Source organism: Acinonyx jubatus, chromosome A1, assembly GCF_027475565.1.
Source record: "Acinonyx jubatus isolate Ajub_Pintada_27869175 chromosome A1, VMU_Ajub_asm_v1.0, whole genome shotgun sequence".
NCBI classification, from domain to species: Eukaryota; Metazoa; Chordata; class Mammalia; order Carnivora; family Felidae; genus Acinonyx; species Acinonyx jubatus.
The window spans coordinates 5,093,480-5,114,544 of record NC_069380.1 but is presented as its reverse complement, the minus strand read 5'-3'; the positions used below and the strand labels follow the sequence as shown (position 1 = coordinate 5,114,544).

At 47.7% G+C, this 21,065-nt stretch overlaps 1 protein-coding gene across 3 annotated transcripts in view; it reads right to left on the bottom strand.

Annotated features, from left to right (window-relative positions):
* Window positions 1-20,832, bottom strand: part of LOC106988928 (phospholipid-transporting ATPase IB) — a 624,663-nt gene extending 603,831 nt beyond the window's left edge. For 2 of the 3 annotated variants that reach the window (XM_027064563.2, XM_027064562.2), the window contains exon 1: window positions 20,585-20,832. In XM_027064563.2, the coding sequence (XP_026920364.1) occupies window positions 20,585-20,660 (76 nt within the window). In that variant the 5' untranslated portion in view covers window positions 20,661-20,832. The remainder of the gene's footprint in view (window positions 1-20,584) is intronic. The other variant, XM_027064561.2, reaches the window with a different exon arrangement.
* Window positions 20,833-21,065: the final 233 nt, after the last annotated feature.

The following is a 21,065-nucleotide window of genomic DNA, read 5'->3' as shown; positions in this document are numbered from 1 at the left end:
CAAGGGAGGACTCTGGGGGAAATGAAAACTGGTCGGGGTCTAGACTGTGCGCAGGTGTGTGCATTTGTCAACATCACGGAGCCACACGACACACCTAAAAAGGGTGAATTCCATGGTATGTAAATTACACCTTAATTGCCCTGACTTTTTAAAAAGCCAAAAAATAACCACCTCACTCAAACCCTGCTCTGAAAGGCACAGTATCACCAGGCTCTGCTTCGAGCGTTCATTTACCATCCTCGTGACTCATTCCGCAATTCATCACGCCCTGTGGGTGCCCTGCTGTTGTCTCCAAATATTCTTTATTTTTATTACCTCCTCCTCACATGTCTGGGTCTTATCTCCCCCAACCAGATGGTCAATTCCCAGGAAACAGGAACTGTGTAGTGTCGTGTCTCCTTTATCCACAAAGTAGCCAGGTCACGCATTATACACGGGAAGGTTTCAATCGATATTTGTTGATTTCAGTGAAAACCGGCTACGTGACGTTATTTCAAGTACTCCTCCAATCCAAAGCTGAGTGTGACAAAGAGGCTCACCGATGTCCTTCTCTGTCAAACACCAAACGCGGGCTCCCCCAGGCAGCCTCTGCACCTGTCGACATCATTCGTGTATGTCGCCCCCAGTAGCCCTCTAGCTGATTCGCCACTGACCTAAGGTACGGGACTGAAGATCTGCACGTGAACCTAGACCCAGTTGAGGACACTTCCCAGAAAGTGCGTAGACCACACGCAGATACCTCCTCTCCCACCGTTGCTGACCTCACTTAAGCCCGGAGCTCATCACACACAGCACGATCACGTTCCTCTTTTAACATTACAAACTCCACCAGTTTCTACTTCATTCTCCTTACATCTAAAATGCTGAGATTTCCCATTTCCAAATGAGCCTGTTTTCAGTTCCTGAAAACAAACCAACAGTTACTTCTCTCCCTATAGTCCCTCAAACCCCATGAAGAGCCACTGTCTTCCTTAAACTGTGTATCTTCTCGCATCCTTTTAAACGGAAATTTCATCCTCCGTAGTCTGTGACTGGGGGCAGGAAGTCTGTCCTGTGCTCCTCTAATCCCACGTTAGCAGCAGAAGGCTGTCCTATCACCTGGCAGAGCTTGGCCCTCGCTCTTCATCGGTTTCCCTCGGCTATCTCCAGGCCACCTTGGTGAACCTACTTTCCATCGAACAGGGAGAGCAACATTCCCTTCAAGCACACTCTCCATGCACACCTGCCCTCACGCAATTCCACTTTCCCTTCCACCCACTGCTCCTGCGTTCAGGCCGCTCCTCCCCCTCTCCTGACCACAGTGTCCTTGACCTGCCCTCCAGCAAGTTTTCCGCCTTTTCTCTAGGGCAAGACCCTTCCTGCCTGCCTGACAACCTCCTTTCCTTCCTTCCCTTCTTAGATTCTCACACTGAGAAAGACAACACAAAAAGTCTCTTCCGGAACAACCGGGACCCACAAACGTATTTTAAAATATTACTGAAGAGAAAAAAAAAAATCTTACTATATAGAAACATTTACATTGCATTTAACATAGAAAATATTTTCGGGTTACAGAAAAGAAACACCTATCTTAAGTTCTTCTCATGGACAAACACTCTTATGGTTACTAAATTATCATTAGACTTTTAGGAAGCTATAGCTCTAAGTAATGTTTCAAGCACTTCAACAGTAACTTAGCGAAAGGGGTTTTATTTATACCCATTTTAGAGAGTAGTGAAGCACTAAGGCCGTGAACAGGTACATAAATACCCAATGCCCACCAACCAGAAGCTTAGTACGAGGCGAACACAGGGCTTCACCTCCTACAGCAGAAAAGTGCTAAAGCCAACGTACAACGTGCGTATGACCCTCAGGCCTACGAAAGCAGAGGCAAGTGTTTAAAAATGAGCACGTAGAGGGGCGCCTGGGTGGCTCAGTCGGTTAGGCGTCCAACTTCAGCTCAGGTCATGATCTCATGGTTCATGAGTTCGAGCCCCAGGCCGGGCTCTGTGCTGACAGCTCAGAGCCCGGAGCCTGCTTTGGATTCTGTGTGTCCCTCTCTCTCTGCCCCTCCCCTGCTCACGCTCTCTCTCTCTCTCTCTCTCTTGAAAATAAACATTATTTAAAAAAAAAAAAAAAAGAAAGAAATGAATACGTAGAGGGGCACCTGGGTGGCTCAGTTGGTTGAATGTCCAACTCTTGATTTGGGCTCAGGTCATGATCCCAAGGTAGTGGGACCCAGCCCAGCATCAGGTTCCATGCTGAGCACAGAGCCTGCCTGAGATTCTCTCTCTTTGTCCCTCTGCCCCTCTCCCGCACTCTCTCTCTCTCAAATTTAAAAAAAAAAGCTTCTTTCCCTCTGACTCTCTCCCCCCATGCACGCTCTCTCTCTGAAAAACAATTTTTTACATTTAAAAAAACACATGAATACATGTAAACGTAAAACGGAAAAGTTTAAGATGTGGAAACATGTTCATTTAGACCCTGTGCCACGCAAAACCGTCCGCACGATTTCAATTCCTGCTAGAACACACAGCGGGAGGTTCACAGCTGCTCACACTGTCCTGAGAAATTCTCAGTGGTTCTCTAGGCTCCAAGCACCTCAGGTTACTTAGCGCCTTAGTTCCAAGCACAGAATGGACCTGTTCTTTTTCTTTCCAGTGCAAAAGGAGTGGGAACATTTTCCCCTGAGGGTCCAGAGACACTACGATGTAATCATGTATTTCCAAGATCAGCTGAGAGGCCAGAAGGTCCCTGAAAGATGTGCTCTGTGGCAGAAATCAAGGTTGTAAAAGAAAAAAAAAGAGAGAGACACCCTTAAACTGTTGCAGAGTCTGGAGTGTAAGGGGTGGTCACACCTTCCATGTACAGTGATGAGAGAAAATGACAATTTGTATTCCAAGAGGAGAAACATCCATTCCTACTAATGTTCAGACTGCTACTCAGCCTAGCATAATTTTGGTTTAAAAGTGCAAGTCTTCAATGGGGCCAACTGGGCACGCCCCATATCCCTTCCAGTAACCAGGGTGGGGCAGGGAGGTATGTGATCCCTGTATTCCTCTAAGTTTTCCAAAGCACCATAATAAGGTGGAAAACTGGTTTATTTCACAAGAGGCAAATTCTCCCATGCATTTGGTGATGTGAGCAGAATACTGCAATGCTCTTTAAAAATTAAGCCCACTACGGGGTGCCGGGGTGGCTCAGTCAGTTAAGCGACCAACTTCGGCTCAGGTCATGATCTCACAGTTCGTGGGTTCGACCCCTGCATCTGTCTCTGTGCTGACAGCTCAGAACCTGGAGCCCGCTTCGGATTCTGTGTCTCCCTCTCTCTCTGCCCCTCCCTCCAGCTGTCTCTCTCTCTTTCTCTCTCAAAAATAAATAAACATTTGAATTTTTTTTTTTTAATTAAGCCCACTAAGATTGTCATTTGACTTTTCAGACAAAGACTTTGGTATCCATACAGAGTTCATATTACATGAAGAAAAGTTAACAATCTAGTTATGGATAAAATAAAATGGAGGAGGGTCAGAGCCCTATAATCCCTAGCATATTATTCTCGAAATAATTACAAGAGCATATCATGTCATTGTTTTTAATTCTTAATTTTACAATAATCAGTGAATGACATTAAGTTTCGGGTAGTGGTAGGTGCTCCATATATGTTATTATATTTAAGGTCTTTCTGTAATCAGTGAGGTATTATTACCACCTGCATGTTATGGACGAGGAAAGCGGGGCTCATGGAGTCAGGTAACTCACTTCCTCATGGACTCCCAGCGAGGATGTGTCGGGGTCGGAACCCAAAAGGTCCGACTAGAGTCATCTGGGCTGTATCCCTGCCTACAGTCGGGATTGTGCTCAGCCTAAGCTACAGCACAGATTAAACAAAAAGAGAGTGCTGTGCGTGACTTCCCCTCTGCAACCAGCAGGCGTGCATCTAAGCAAAAGAAAAGAGAGGATAAACACAGGATAGACTACTTGTGTGGCTAATGTGGTCCCATAGGACACCTGGCCAGGGTTAAACCACTGAAACTCTGGCCCTTTGGAAGCTGACCCACACTTTTCCTTTGCAGAGAGCTTCCTCCGGCTCGTGGGACACAGAGCTGTTTATGTGGAAGGAGTGAGGAGGAGCTGAGCAGACCATCCCTGCAGGCACCTGCTAGCACGTTTCACCTGCTCTGCACTCAACTGAAGACAGTGTGGATGATCCCCGATCCCCCCGCAGCTTTGCTTGGCCCCCTCCAGGGACCCTCAACTGAGAAAAAAACAAAAAACACCTCTCTCTCTGCCCATCCCCCACCCCCTTAAAATAAATAACCCAACTTTTAAAAAATGAGTTCTGGAATCACACAGAACTACATGGTGCATGAACACCTTGAAAAGGAGAAAACAAACGGAACTCACACTCCAATAATAAAACAATCAGAAAAATACTTTGAAACGTGTAATTCACATCCTCCAGGAAAGCAGAGTGCTCAGGACCTTACACAATACTAGAGTGTTTTGAAAAAAAAGAATTAGAGACCTTGGAAATGAAATACATAAATGTTGAAATAAAAAGTCGGTAGATATTAAAAACCAAGGAGGAAAAAAATGAAAAGAAAGGTAAACCAAAGCTAAAGAGTGCATCAGTGAACGCCAGGTAACGCCCAAATGGGGCATTAGGAGATAAGGAATATAAATACAATTAAGAAACCCCTGGGGGGGGGGGGGGACACAGAAGTGCCAACATTGATGTAAAGGAAGCTGCAAGCAGGAGGGGGGGAGGACAGGGGAGGCAGTGATTGACAAGGCAAGATGAAAACATCCCCCCAAAAGAAAGATAGCATTCTTAGATTGAAAGGGCCCTCCAGCACCGAGCAATTAACTAATGGGCAAAAGAAAATCCATTAGATTGAAACTTGAGAACACCAAGGACACGTATATCATTAAAAACTAATCAAAAAGGAAAATAGCTTAGCTGCAAAGGAACAAGAGTCTGATGGACGTAGATTCTCATCAGCAAATCTGGGTACAGGAAGATAATGAAGCGATCTCCTTAAAGCACTGAAGGAAAAGAGTTTGGAGGCTAGACCTCTGTATTCAGCAAAACTGTCGCTTAATTGGGAGGATGACATAAAAGCATTTTCAGGGACACGGAGAAACCCTTTACACTCCCAGCTGGTCACTGGGAGATCCTGGGGGATCTACTCCAACAAGAAGAGTGGTACACAAGGAAGCCTGGTGAGCAAAGAAAACCGTGAACACGCTCAGAAGCCAACTCAGGTGATTTCAGCAGAGAAGGCAGTAGGGGAGGGAGTCAGACAGCCAAGTTTCAGTCTTCTTTTTGTCTGCGGGGCCAAGAGCGGGGAGGAAAAGGATTCATGTACTGATTAATTCTCGCCTGTGTTAGGAGGAAAAAACAGTATGTGTTACTCACATTTAAAAGTACCCTCCAGGGACGCCTGGGTGGCGCAGTGTCATGATCTCGTGGCTCATGAGTTCGAGCCCCGTGCCGGGCTCTGTGCTGACAGCTCGGAGCCTGGAGCCTGGAGCCTGCTTCGGATTCTGTGTCTCCCTCTCTCTCTGCCCGTCCCCTGCTCATGCTCTGTCTCTGTCTCTCAAAAATAATAAATAAACATTAAAAAAAAAATTTTAAGTATCCTCTACAAGAATAACTTTACACATGTAAGTTTCAAAAAGCTAAGAAAAAATATTATCAAAGAAAACTTGAAACAAGAGCATAATTTGTGAAGGTAAATATTGATAAGTTGGATTTTGTTAAAATGGAAAACATACGCTCTGCAAAAGACACTTACAGAATGAAAGACAAGCCACAGACTGGGAGAAGATATCTGGAAAACATATCTTTCATGGTGAACCACCGGTTCAAATCTTTTGCCCATCTGTAAATCAAGTTATATGTTTTCTTATTGCTGAGTTTGAAGAGTTCTTTGTAGGAGTGCCTGGGTGGCTCAGGCCGTGAAGCATCTGACTCCAGCTCAGGTCTGATCTCACCATTCATAAGTTCGAGCCTCACATCAGGCTCTGTGCTGACAGCTCAGAGCCTGGAGCCTGCTTCAGATTCTGTGTGTGTGTGTGTGTGTGTGTGTGTGTGTGTGTGTGTGTGTCTCTGACTCTCTCTCTCTCTGAAACAAACATTGAAGAGTTCTTTGTATTTAGATACAAAAAGAAATACAGATGTCAGAGAAGCATATGAAAAGATGCTCCACATCACGCGTCATTAGGGAATTGCAAATGACAGCAAGTATTAGAATGGCTAAAATCCAAAGCACCGATGGCACCAAATGCTGGTGAGGATGTGCAACGGCAGGAATCCTTACTCACTGCTGGTAAGAATGTACAATGCCACAGCCTCTCTAGAAGACAGTTCGGCAGCTTCTTATAAAATTAAGTATGCTCTCATTATATGATCAGGTTACCCAAAGGAGTTGAAAATGTCTGTCCACACACAAACCTGCACACAGACCTTCACAGCAGGTTCATTCGTAAGTGCCAAAACTTGGAAGCAACCAAGATATCCTTCAGTAGCTTAATGGATAAATAAACTGTGGTCCATCCAGGCAACAGACCATTATTCAGGGATTTTAAAAAACAGCTTGATATCAAGCCGTGAAAAGGCATGGATGAGTCTTAAATGCGAATCACTAAGCGAAGAAGCCAGGCTGAAAACGTTACGTCCTGTAGGATTCCAACCAAATGATATTCCGGAAAAGGCAAAACGATGGAGACACTAAAAAGATCAGTGGTAGCCAGGGGGCCGGGGACAGGGGAGGATAAACAGGTAAAGCCCAGGGGACCTGTAGAGCAGTGACAATACTCTGTGATTCTATAATGGTGGATACATGTCATTAGACATTTGTCACGGTGCAACACTACAGTGCTGACCTCACAGCGTGATGCCGCAGCACTGAGTTCACACGGCCATCGCCACATCCAAGGTCTCATCTGCCCTGCGTGGTATTTCTGGCACGGCGTTGATACATCCTGTCCACATTCTGCCTAAAAGAGCCTTATGGTGGACGGAGAACCACGCGATACCTCTCCTACCCAGGGTATCTTCAGTCATACCCCACAGCCATGCTCCTAAGGCCAAGACCTCTGCTGAAACAGACCGCAGACTACAGACAACATAGCTCTCTATCACACAGACACAGCTTGAGAGTCAGATCTTCCCCTTAAAGCAAAACAACCACACGCCAATGGAACAAGGTATCAGACTGCTAACGACAGCACAAGTATCATCTCGGCTACCCACACTGTATTTGGTATCACAGCCCACGATTTCATCAATGTTAAAAGAAATTCCCAAAAACTCAAAGTTCAGGGACGATCTAAAAAGCCTAGCTTTATCCCCTGGTAACAAAACCTACCTTGCCTTCCCAACAGGACTCAGTGCCATGGACACCCTAATGGTGTTTGAACATGGCCCTTGGGTTACTTTTTCTTCTGTATTTACTTTCTCCATTTCTGGGGGACAGCCATTTGAGGACTACATTATGAAGAAAATATACACTCAGAGGGAAACATTTTTAAGATATCTGTCTTTAAAAAACTCGACTCTAATTACTGACCGGTGTCTGGGAGGAGGAATTTGCTACCAAAATGCCCACTGGTCATGAGGGAGGTTGTCAAAGGGGTGGGTAAGATTTGCCAGCTTCTCTCTCTAGACCGTGCAGCACGGGGCCAAAGGTTCATTTAATATAAATTGCAGGCGCATAATATTTGAAGATCCTCTCTGCAAATATTGACTGACGATCTCAGACGACAAAGACTCAAGCACGTAGGTTTTGTTAGATATTAGGTTCAAAGAAATATAACAGAATCTCAAGTACAGTAGCCCCCCTTATGCACGAAGACACGTTCTAACACCCCCAGTGGATGCCTGAAACCGTGGATAGTACTGAGCCCTATATATATATACTGTGTTTTTCCTGTACGTAATACGTACCTGTGATAAAGTTAAATTTATAAATTAGGCACAGTAAGAGATTAATAGCTACTAATAAACAGATCAATTGTAACAACAATATACCACAATAAAATTAATGTGAATGTGGCCTCTCCCTCAAAATAACTTTTTACACTGCAATCACCCTTCCTCTTGTGATGATGGGACATGATAAAATGCCCACGTGATGAGATGAAGTGAGGTCAGTGACACAGGCTTTGTGACGCAGCGTTAGGCTACTGTGAACCCTCTACCAATTGCTCAAAACGAGAATCATCTGCTTCCAGATGACGTTCTGCCTTGTGATTGAAACTGTGGAAAGCAAAACCAAACATATTGGTCATATTGCACTATGACCCAGTTAATTTTCAAAATAAACTCAAGGTGGATCGCTTACATTGTGCCCAATAGAGATTTACTCAGTGCCAGAGAAAGACAAAATAAGCCTGAAAAGAATACTGGAAGAGTAGAAAGACATGGACCCCAGGCGGTCGCCACCCCTGGAACACCAGGCAGGTTCCAGAATGTAACCTGTCAGAGCCTTGGTTTCCTCCCCCAGAGGGGAGGATGTTGGGCTCCCAGATCATTTTATTGCTGAAAGTCTACAATTCCATGAATAGTCAATCACAAGTGCTTGGACAAGATGATCTATGACAGTGTTGTCCAATGGAAATACAACGCAAGCTACATAGACAATCCGAACTTTTCTCATAGGCACACTTAAAAAAAATACAAAGAAATGGAAAATAATTGGGATAATATATTTTATTTAACTTGACCAATCCCAAGTATGATTTCAATATGTAAGAAACACCATATATTACTAATGCGATGTCTCATTCTTTTTTCCTAGTAAGCCTTCAGAATGCAGTGTGCACACTACACTGGGTTCTGACTCTCAAGTGCCCAGTACCCCCTGCGGCTGGTGGCTGCCATCTTGGATGGCACAGAGTCACCTTTGACTCTGATAATGTCTGACTCTCTGAAGTATTGCCCACTTCTGCAAAGTGCCTGGGCTCTCAAAGGACAAATAATGGACAGGCAAGATGGATAGACTTTTCTACTTGTCTGGTTCCGTCTCTACACCACGTCCATTCCAACTCAGCTGTGCTCCCCAGTCATTCTCTCTTTGCATCTCTGATGCTTCCCTGGATCAGGCCCTCATTATTCCTCACCTGGAATACCATAACAGCCCCTACCTGTGCACTTTATTTTACCTGAGGTCCCCTCAGTCACTTGCCCACAGTGGTGTCTTCCCTTCCAGAATATCTGCCCACACCCTGACATCTGAAAATCAGAGTGGAAGAGTTAAATAGAGTGGAACAGACATATTTCCAAGCATCAGGAAGGTCACCATGAGCATGAACGTAGGGCAGACCCCAAGAGCGTATTTCTAAAACTCTCAGCAGCACAAGTGAACAGCACGGGTAATCTGGGGAAGGGACCGTGGGGGCGGGGGACACCACAGAAACCCCTCACACTATCCTACACTCTTAGCAATTCGGTTAAACTCAGCTGTGGAGCGAGGCTCCTGAGATTCAAGAACAAAAGGTCACTTAGTTTGTTTGCTAGACAAACAGTAACTACTTCTTTGGGGGTCCAAAGACAAAAATTCTGCAGTTTTAAAACCCAAGTTCTGTTTCCTCGGTGCAAATAAAAAAAAGCAAAAAGAAAATGGAAAAGAGTCTTAAATAAGGATAATCATTACGTGGCTAAAAATAGCTCATAAGAGGCCTGATCCTGTGGGGCACAAAGCTGAACAGCTTGCCAGTCTGCAGTGTCTCCCTCTGAATGTGAATGAGCTTGTCCATGATATGAAGGCATCACTGAAGGCCGGTGAAAAAAAAGCAACCCTCCCTGAACTTAGGATCTGGAATGAGGTTCCAAATGTCAGAGTAGAGAGGTCCTTACTCCATGTAGTATTTGCTTACTCTAGTTTCCCATACGACCAGTCTCGGTAATGTGCTGAGAATATTTACAGTAATCCAGGGATCCTCAGTGCTGATCGCGGCCCACACAGCACCCCTCGGGACAGAAGAGGGAGAAGCAGCCCCCAAACGCTTCACCGAAATGTGTGAAATGTCACATTTGCTTATTATTTAGCATGAGATTACAAAAGTCTGGAAAGTCTACTTGCAAATATAAAATCTCTAGTTCAAAGTTAACTGAGATTAGGTCACTTTTTCAGGTGACAGGTGATGTTATATCAGATTCTGATTCTTACAAGCAATGAGCAAAGTAAGAGATGAACTGTCCGAGGAAGAGACATGCACACGCAGGCGCACACACACACAGACGTTCGTGCTGACACAGGGAGCCCTCCACAATCACTACTGATGAATGAACAGTACTACTCGTGCACCCTTATGAACACATCTTTGCAGGAAAGACCCAGGTGTCATATGTCCCTACAAGTCATCAGGGTATTTCGCGTGGGCAACCAACCATCCTGGCTGCCTTGGTGCTCTGTCCTGGTGAGGGCTCTCTCCCAGGTCTTATTCCGGAGTTTGCCCTTAACGACGGGAAGAACTCCCAGGGCATGAACATGACATCACTTTTATTTTTAGACTTTCTTAACAGTTGTTAGCATCGGCCCTGAGCACTTTCCCTGGCCTAAATGGATGTAAATAAGATCTTGTATCTAGTGCTGCATTGACCGCAGGTTATATTTAGTAAATGTAAAGATCCAAGAAGGAAAGGCAGAGGCTCACCTTTAAAGGTGTTCTATGCACATCCTCCCCTAAATGTCTGCAAAGTGTTTTAGAGAATAACTTGAATTGAAACGTCAGTCTCGCTGGCACCTCGGTCAGATAACGGTTTAAGGTAAAACATCCGCTGTAAAAGTTAAATCAATTATTAAGCAACTGAAGCCATCAACTAGGGTGTTTACTGGCCACCTGTAGGGGAAAAAAAGGGCCTTGACGGTAGGACAAATGAGCAGAAGGGGAAAGTCTCCAGAGACACTGGAGGATGAATTCTCTACGTATATCAGAGTGCTTGGCGAGTGATCACATACACCCGGATAAGGACACGCGAAGAATGCTTAAATGCTCGAGTGGTGACTTCATACACTCATGTCCTCCACAGGCCTCCATCGTGAGATTTAACCCGGCGAAATGGTGAGAGGTGAAGTTTCCTCCAATTCCGCGGTCATGCAGGGTACGAGTTTACCTTGTATGTTGTCAATACAAGCGTGATTGCATCACAAAGTTCTCTTAATGTATCAAATAATTAAGGCATGCACTTCTTTTTTTTTTTTTAAGTGTATTTATTTTTGACAGAGAGAGAGGCAGAGCATGAGCAGGGGAGAGGCAGAGAGAGATGGAGACACAGACTTGGAAGCAGGCTCCAGGCTCTGAATTGTCAGCACAGAGCCTGACGCGGGGCTCGAACTCACAAACTGCGAGATCATGACCTGAGCTGAAGTCAGATGCTCAACCAACTGAGCCACCCGGGCGCCCCAAGGCATGCACTTTTATATATATTACTAATCACAACCACCCCATGGGGTACAAAATGTAATTTTCATTCACATCTATAATAGAAATAAAGGAAGCTTTCCAACGTCATACAGAACTGAATCCAATTCTCTCTGATCCTGAAGCTAGGTATTGGAACCCCGATGCATACTGCCATCAAGAAAGTTCCAAACACGGGGCGCCTTGGTGGCTCAGTCGGTTAAGCGTCCGACTTCGGCTCAGGTCATGACCTCGCGGTCCGTGAGTTCGAGTCCCATGTTGGGCTCTGTGCTGACAGCTCAGAGCCTGGAGCCTGCTTCCGATTCTGTGTCTCCCTCTCTCTCTGACCCTCCCCTGTTCATGCTCTGTCTCTCTCTGTCTCAAAAATAAATAAACGTTAAAAAAAATTTTTTTTTAAGAAAGTTCCAAACATAATCTAGACCATTAGACCAAGTCCAAAATTGATCCACGACAGAGCTCAGTCAGAGCTCTGAGTACCCACAGGATAGACAGTAGAGAAAACAGAAGCAGGAGCAATTAGGCCTAACTCTTTATGTCTTTCCATTTGAGGAACAGAAAACAAAAGCAGAACCTGTTCTGTTCAGCTTGGGTGTGATTCTGAACCACGTCCACCGGAGGTGGCCAAAAGCACACTGGACTTGGGGGATTAGCTGGTCCTGTCAGAAATTAACCAAGAGGCAAGGAATGTCTCTGAACTGTCTTTCTCCTCGGTGAAACAGGAGGATCTGGCCATTTCTGAGACGCCGTCCCGCCCTTCGTGATGAAAGACAACGTTTGTGTTTCTGAGTTGCCGCCTGGGTATTTTACAGCATGGCTCCCCTATTCACACCCAGGGTCTGGACATTCACGTATGGACTTGAGCTTGGGAGGGCCCCGAAAGCTGCCACTGTGCCTTCCCCGAGGCATCTTTTAAAATAACCCCTTCGGGGCGCCTGGGTGGCTCAGTCGGTTAAGCATCCGACTTCAGCCCGGGTCACGATCTCGCGGTCCATGAGTTCGAGCCCCGCGTTGGGCTCTGGGCTGATGGCTCAGAGCCTGGAGCCTGCTTCCGATTCTGTGTCTCCCTCTCTCTCTGACCCTCCCCCGTTCATGCTCTGTCTCTCTCTGTCTCAAAAATAAATAAAAACGTTAAAAACAATTAAAAAAATAAATAAATAAAATAAAATAAAATAACCCCTTCGAGTTAAGGTCGTCAGAAGTTACTGCCCTCCACCCTGACCACCTTATAGGAAACAGGTGCTTGCGACCCTGTTCTCTGCCTCCGGCTCGCTCATGCCCCCGCGGATGGAGGACCGCCCTCCCCCCCAGCTCACTGCACCCCCAGCCCCATTTCTGGGCTTTGTGGGTAATAACTCTGGTGACTCCTCCCTTTGTGTAAGCGTACCACAACCGCACCTTTGGTCAAAACGACCCAGAGGGCTTTCACTTTCCCAAAGCGGGCGCTTGGGGGCTGAGGGAGCCCCCTGCCAGCCTCAGGCAAGTGGCCTTCGCCTCCTCACTCCGCAGGTCACGATCTGCACATTCTTAATTCAACACGCCAGCCAGCTAGGCCTCCGCACACGTTCTAACAGAAGAGCTCTCTCCACTTTCCGCTGCCCTCATTTTCCCACTTGGCCCCTTGAAACGTGGGGCAGGTGGTTATGGGAAAACTGAGTCCACACGGGAACTCTTTATAAACAAAACAAAACAAAACAAAACCCACCTTTGAGGACCAGGAGAGGACAGAGGACATGGATGGGTCCAGGGTGGGGCTGGGAGGAGGACACTGGGGACAGTTTCTGGAAGATCTGCCATCCTCCTCCGGTTTCCGTCTCTGGTCCGTGCGCTGGCTGCCCACCCGCTCTCCATTGCTAATCTTCTGTCATTTAAGCCAAATCCCTAAATTTAATAAAACAGGGAGGCAGCTTCTTTCCTAGATACCTCTGACGTCACAGTCTGTAAAGACCAACTCTCTCTTCCGTTCTGTCCTCACAGCTCACCTCACCCTGCACACCCATACACACCACTCACAGATTCATCACTCATCCGTGTGCGCTGCCCGCGAGTGTTACCTTCCACGAGCTGTCACAGGCCATGCGTGCCACGGTGAGGCAGAGGAAGAGTTGTGCACGCCGACCCCGTGTGTTGGATCCAACCACTAAGGCCACAAGCTCCACGAGAGAGCACCTGCTCCGCTCACCGCTGCGTTTCTAGCACCAGGAGCGGTGCCTGGCACGCGGTGGGCACTCAGTACGTATTTGTTAAAATCAACAGCTCCAGTTCCGCTCTGTCTCCCTTCCTGGACTGAAAGGCTCCTCCCTGGGCCAACGGTAAGCTCCAGGTAGGCCGGGGGGCCACCCCTGGTCAGTCTCTGTATTCCCATCACCTGGTAAAATATCTCAGCCACACGGACACCGAACATATATTTGGAGAAAGGGAGACTTGGCAAAAGTACCTTTGAATATCCAGATGAAGACAGGAGTCAAAGATATCTCATGAGCAAAAAATAATCATCCCAGAATTATTTTACTAAATGGTACGCAGCTGAGCACATCATCTTGAGGCAGACGGTGGCCTTTGATCCCTTCACTACGAGTTTATAAAAAATGAGAATAATTTCAACGGAGTACCCTTGGCCCAGACCCCGCCAAGATGACATCAAGCAGGAGGGAATGCGTCAAGCACAGAGCTTATCAAACACAGAGGCTCTGCCGTGTTATAGAAACAGGTGATGTACAATGCAATTTCCCCGAGGAAACATCCTATCAATGAAACTATAATAATTTCAGTCCACTGTCTTAAACTGAGAGTTTATTACAAGATCTGAAACTTGACAACTATTTTCTTTTGACGAAAAATCACTACAGTTTACCTTGGTTTTTTTTTTTTTTTCATGAAACGTTTTGAGATCATTTTAGATCCACATGCAGTTGTAAGAAACACAGATCCTGTGCACCCTTTACCCAGCTTTCCCCCGTGGAAACAACTTTCAAAATTATAGCACCATATCACAACCAGGGCACTGCTATTGGATAAGTCAGGACACAGAACATTCTTACCACCCCAAGGATCCCTCATGTTGCCGTTTGATCCTTCCTGCCCATACGCCCTCCTTCATTTCTGGCAACCACCAACCTATTCCCCATTCCTATAATTTTGCCATTTCATGAATGTCATATGAACAGGATAAGGTGACACGTAGTCTTCGTAATTGGACTTTTTGTTTTGTTTTGTTTTTTTTAATTTTTTTTTTAACGTTTATTTATTTTTGAGACAGAGACAGACAGAGCATGAACGGGGGAGGGTCAGAGAGAGGGAGACACAGAATCGGAAGCAGGCTCCAGGCTCCGAGCTGTCAGCACAGAGCCCGACGCGGGGCTCGAACTCACGGACCGCAAGATCATGACCTGAGCTGAAGTCGGCCACTTAACCGACTGAGCCACCCAGGCGCCCCCGTAATTGGATTTTTTGTACTCAGCACAACTCCCTGGAGACCCACCCCAGTTGTGGTGTTTCCAGTATTTGGTTCCTGCATATTGCCGTGTAGTATTACATGGTATGGATATACCACAGCTTGTATATCCTTTCGGCCATGGAAACACATGCAAATTTTGGCTATGATGAATAGAGCTGCTATGGATATTCACGCAAAAGTTTTTGTGTAAAGACAGGTTTCCATTTCTCTGAAATGAATGCCCAAGAGGACAACTGCGATGTCAAATGACAGTTGTGTGTTCAGCTTTATAAGAAACTACCATAGCCAAATTATATAAAGAGTTTATACAACTCAATACCCCCAAAAAATCCAATTAAAAATGGTCAGAAGACCTGATTAGGTATTTTTCTTTCTTTTTTTATTAATAATTTATTTATGTATTTAATTTACATTGAATAGACATTTTTCCAAAGACATCCAGATGGCCAACAGGCACATGAGACGATGCTCAACGTCGCTCCTCATCAGGGAAATACAAATCAAAACCACACTGAGATATCCCCTCACACAGGTCAGAGTGGCTACAATGAACAAATCAGGAGACTATAGATGCTGGCAAGGATGTGGAGAAACGGGAACCCTCTTGCACGGTTGGTGGGAACGCAAACTGGTGCAGCCGCTCTGGAAAACAGTGTGGAGGTTCCTCAAAAAATTAAAAATAGGTCTACCCTATGACCCAGCAATAGCACTGCTAGGACTTTACCCAGAGGATACAGGAGTGCTGATGCATAGGAGCACTTGTACCCCAATGTTAACAGCAGCGCTTTCAACAATAGCCAAATTATGGAAAAAGCCTAAATGTCCATCAACGGATGAATAAAGAAATTGTGGTTTATATACACAATGGAATAGCACATGGCAAAGAGAAAGAATGAAATATGGCCTTTTGTAGCAACGTGGATGGAACTGGAGAGTGTTATGCTAAGTGAAATAAGTCATAAGAGAAAGACAGATACCATATGTTTTCACTCTTACGTGGATCCTGAGAAACTTAACAGAAGACCATGGGGGAGGGGAAGGAAAAAAAAAAGAGAGGGAGGGAGCCAAACCGTAAGAGACTCTTAAAAACTGAGAACAAACTGAGGGTGGATGGGGGGTGGGAGGGAGGGTGATGGGCATTGAGGAGGGCACCTGTTGGGATGAGCACTGGGTGTTGTATGGAAACCAATTTGACAATAAATGTCATAATAAAAAATAATAAAATAATAAAATAAAATAAAGAGTTTACACAACTCAATACCGCCCAAAAATCCAATTAAAAATGGTCAGAAGACCTGAACAGACATTTGTCTTTCTTTATTAATAATTTATTTATGTTTTAATTTACATTGAATAGACAGTTTTCCAAAGAAGACATCCAGGTGGCCAACAGACACATAAAAAGGTGCTCAACATCACTCATCATCAGGGAAATGCAAACCAAAACCACATGAGATGTCACTCTACGCCTGTCAGAATGGCTGGTATGGGAAAGACAAGAAATAACAAGTGTAGGTGAGGGTGTGGGGAAAAGAGAAACCTTGTACACCGTTGGCAGGAATGTGGATTGGTGCAGCATGGTGAAAACAAAAAAAAAGCACAGAGTTTCCTCAAGAAATTAGAAACAGAAATACTATATACCCCGGTAATTCCACTACTGGGTATTTAGCCAAAGAAAACAAAAACATTAATTCAGAAAAGACAGAAGTACTCCTATGTTCACTGCAGCATTATTTACAATGGCCAAGAAATGGAAGCAACCTGATTGTCCACTGACAACTGTGTACTGATCATTGAGACGGATAAATATATATACATACGTATACATACATACAATGGAATATACCCTGCCGTAAAATGAATGAAATCTTGCCATTTGCTAACATGGATCAGCCTAGGGGGTATTATGCTAAGTGAAAGCAGTCACAGACAATACCATATTCCACTTATCTCTGGAATCTAAAAAACAAAAGCGGCAGAAACAGACCCATGAATACAGAGAACAAACGGATGGTTGCCAGAGCAGAGGCGAGTGGGAGACGGACAAAACGGACGGAGAAGGGTGGGAGGGAGAGGCTTCCACAAGTCTGGATGAGTAAGTCAGGGGGGTGAAAGGTACAGCATAGAGAACAGAGTCAACACGCTGAGTGGTGACAGTCGGGGGCCAGACTCGTGGTGAGCACAGCATAACACACAGAGATGTCACATCATATCGCTGTGCCGTGCACCTGAAACTGATGTGACATTGTGTGTCAACCATGCTTCGATCAAAAAAGGGAAAGAAAGAAAAGAAACTGCTAAACATTCTTCCTGAGTGGCTGTGCCGTTTTACATCCCCAGCAACAATGTCGGAATGATCCGCTTCCTCTGCATCCTTGCCAGGATTTGCTGAGGTCACTATTTTTTATTATGGCCATTCTGATACGGGGGCCAGGATGCACTCTTCCTGCACACAAAGACCCAGGGAGGAAAGAGGAAAGGGAAAGACCTCACAACCACCCAGGTAGCTTTAAGCATTCTGCTGGTCCCTGACCAGTGTCTTAAAATGCACAATAAACCCGCCTCTGCCCTAACGTACTGAGTAGGAAGTACAGAGTGCTTCCTTAGAGTCCTACAGAACAGCTGCGGACTCCAGCACCATTCCTCAACAGAGAGTTCTGGAAGCATTAATGTTCTAAGAGCAGAGCAAGAATGGCCCTTCTGGTCAAACTTTAATTGGCAGTACTAATGAATGTAATCAAATAAGAAAGACATATGAGTTATAACAATGATGAAGGAAGAAATGAAATTAATATTTGCAGATAATGTCTACACACACAAAATTAAAGCAACCTTAAGCTTCGAAAATTTATGACAGTTCACTAGGTTGTTGATACAACAGTCAACATTAAAATTCGTTTCCTAGACGTCAGCAACAACCAATGAAAAATGTAATTTTTGAATAAGCTCATTTATTCTCGGAACAGAAGTATCTTGCAATAAACCTTTTAAAATGCATAGAAATTTATGGAGAAAATTACGACACTTTAACAAAAGACCCAGGGGCGCCTGGGTGGCTCAGTCGGTTAAGCATCTGACTCAGGGCATGATCTCACAGCTGGTGAGTTCAAGCCCCGCATTGGGCTCTGTACTGACAGCTCGGAGCCTAGAGCCCGCTTCACATTCTGTGTCTCCCTCTCTCTGCCTCTCCCCCACCTACGCTCTGTCTCTCTCAAAAATAAATAAAATTAAAAAAAAAAATTTAAGACATAAAAGACATATATAAATGATGAGAATACCATGTTTATGGTTAAAGGGACAACATTTTTTAAATGTCTACTCGCTCCAGGTTAATCTATAAACTTAATGCAAATTTAACCCAAATTCTAACAGGTTGTTGTTTTGTTTCATTTCATTTTAGAAAAGGTTCTTCGAGGGGCGCCTGGGTGGCTCAGTCGGTTGAGCATCCAACTTCAGCTCAGGTCAGGAGCTTGTGGTTTGTGGGTTCCAGCCCCGCGTCGGGCTCTGTGCTGACAGCTTGGAGACTGGAGCCTCCTTCGGATTCTGTTTCTCTCTCTCTCTCCCCCTCCCCTGCTCGCACTCTGTCTCTCTCACTCTCAAAATAAATTAACGCTAAAAAAAAAAAAAAAAAAAAAAAAAAAAAAAGACTTGTTTGAAATGAAAAGCAAAGCAAAGCAAAGAGACAAGAAAAGAAAAGGTTCTTTGAAGAACCTCTTCCACATGAAGGAGTAAAGTACCAAAAGAGTTTCTGCAGAATGGGTGGTGATAGTGCCAGTTCTGCCGATGGCAATGTCCCACTCATGGTGTCGCACCTCCGTCAACTGGAAAGCAGTTTCAAAGCTCAGGACACTCCTGGGCTAACCCTCCAGCATGGACCGGCCTTCCCCTTGGCACCCCCAGCCCCAGCACTTCCCTCCGTCCTGGTCCATCATCCAAACTCAGCCTATCGTTGCTTAGTCTCCCCCTTTGCTACAAAATTCAGCCAAGAGTTTTCTGTACTTGCTGTCTCCAATATCTGTCCCCTTAAGTCTCTCTGAAGGTGTTCTGTAGACATTCTTGCCCACGCGTCCACAAAACAGTTCCGTGCAAGGTCACCCGTGCCCTCCATGACGGACTGTCGGCAGGTGGTGCCTCTCCTGGGCTCCCAGCAGCACTGGGCACAGCTGAGCACTCCTGCCCTCCGCACGGCTGGCTCACTGAGCTTCAGAGGACCTCTCCGGGCTTCCCCTCGACCATCCTCTCAGCCCCTTGGCGGTGGCCCTAACCTTGAAATGTCACCACACCTAGGGCTCCGTCCAAGGACCTTTCCCTTCTGGGCCACATCCATACACCCTGGCTACGTAACTTGCAGGGCCCGCTGCAAAAGCAAACTGCAGGCCCCTCATTCAAAACCCATTAAGGCCTCCAAGACAGCGACAACACAGCATTAAAGCCAACGGAGGACTCGCGCAAGAGCAGGGCTCTGTGCGACGGCACCGTCACACAGTGGCGCCTTCTTCCACTCTCTTTCTCCTCCCAGCCACCTTTGATTCTCTGTTTACTGAAGCCTCAATCCGTATCAGGAACAATGCTATTGCCTCTGCCTTCAAACATATGGCGGCGGCCCTGCCCGCTCTCCCCGCCCCTCCGGCCCCGTTCCGCTCCACCTAAGCACTGTCACAGGTACCGTCCGGCCCCCGGGTGGCCGCTGTCCCCTCCCAGCGGGGCTCCCTGCCTCAGCCCGCACTCGGCACTGCCTAGTCTCGGCCAGCGATGCTCTCGCACTGGGCTTCTCCTCCAACCAGTCTGAAGGCGCCCGGACGATAACGTGGAAACACTGGTCTGCCGTTTCCATCTCACATGACTCAACCAGAGAAATGGGAAAGTCACTTATTTTTAGAAGCCTACTTTCTCAAAACAAGCGACAAAAACTGCACAGAAATTCCAAACGCCCCCAGCCCCAAAATGCAGACCCTGTCCCTTCCTCCAATCAAAGATCTACCTACAAACGCGCAGGGCGCCCTCAAATGGTAAGCAATTTCTCATTAGGGCGGGGGGGGGGGGTGTCTAGGTAACCCATCGTGCATCATAATCACGTAACATCCAGCTTAACGCGACTTTGCTTTCTAAATATAGTCTATAGGAAACAAAATGCGAGCGTCCGGACGGGAGGGGCCGGGGGTGCCGGGGTGGAAGCACCGGGGTGTCGGGCTTTAGAGGATTAGGCGCCCCAACGCCCGGGCGCCCGACCGCAGCGGGGCGTGTGCGGTGGCCGTGCGGGTGGTCGAGAGCCGGTGCGTCGCCGCCGGGTGCGCGCGCGAGTCCCCAGGGCCCAGGTGGCGACAAACGTTCGTGGGGGCCCTTCGGCTCCCCGGGGCCCTACAGCAAACACCGCGCCGCCGACGCCCGACGGTCTCCGCGCCCACCCAGCGGGCGACGGCGAACCCCCGGCGTAGGGGCGGCCGGGCACGCGCGCGGCGGCGCACACGCACACACCCCGAGCGCGCGCACACGCAGCCCGGCCCCGCGGGCGGAGCGGGGTCCCCGACGCCCTCGCCCCTCGCCCCTCGCCCGGCGTGCGGCCCTCCCGGCGCCGCGGGCGCGCCCCACCCCCACCCCCAGGTGCGAGCACCGGCGGCGGGAGGCGGGAGGAGGGCGGGGCGGCGGCTCCCCTCCGCGCGCCCGCCTCCCCCCCCCCCCCGCCCCGCCGACCCTCCCCGCCGCGCGCCCCTCCCCTCTCACCAACGGACGAGCCGATCCGCGACCTTCGGGGCAGGGACATCCTGAGCGCTCTGTCCAGGCGGGAGGCGTTCGGCATCGCGCCCCGCTCGGGGGCTAGGCGGCCCCGGGCGAGCGGCGGAGGCTGCGCGCTGGGCTTGGGCGCAGGGACGGCGGCCCGAGGGCCATGGGTGGGCGCGCTCCCGGGCCGGACTGCGGGGCCGCCGGCGGAGGAGGAGGAGGAGGAGGAGGCTGCGCCGTCCGTGCCGCAGCCGCGGGCCAATGCGGCAGCGCCCGCGGACGCCACCGCTGCGGGCCTCGCTGGCCCGGCGGCGGCGGCGGCGGCGGCGGCGGCGGGGGAGGGGTCGGGCCCTCCGGCGGGGAGCCCGGCGGGAGGCGGAGCGGGCCTCGGCAGCGGCCGGGAAGAGTCTGGAACGTTCCGCAGCACGGGGGGCTCTTAGGTGGCGGAGAGGGGACGGGTGGGGGGACGGGGCGGTGCGCTAGG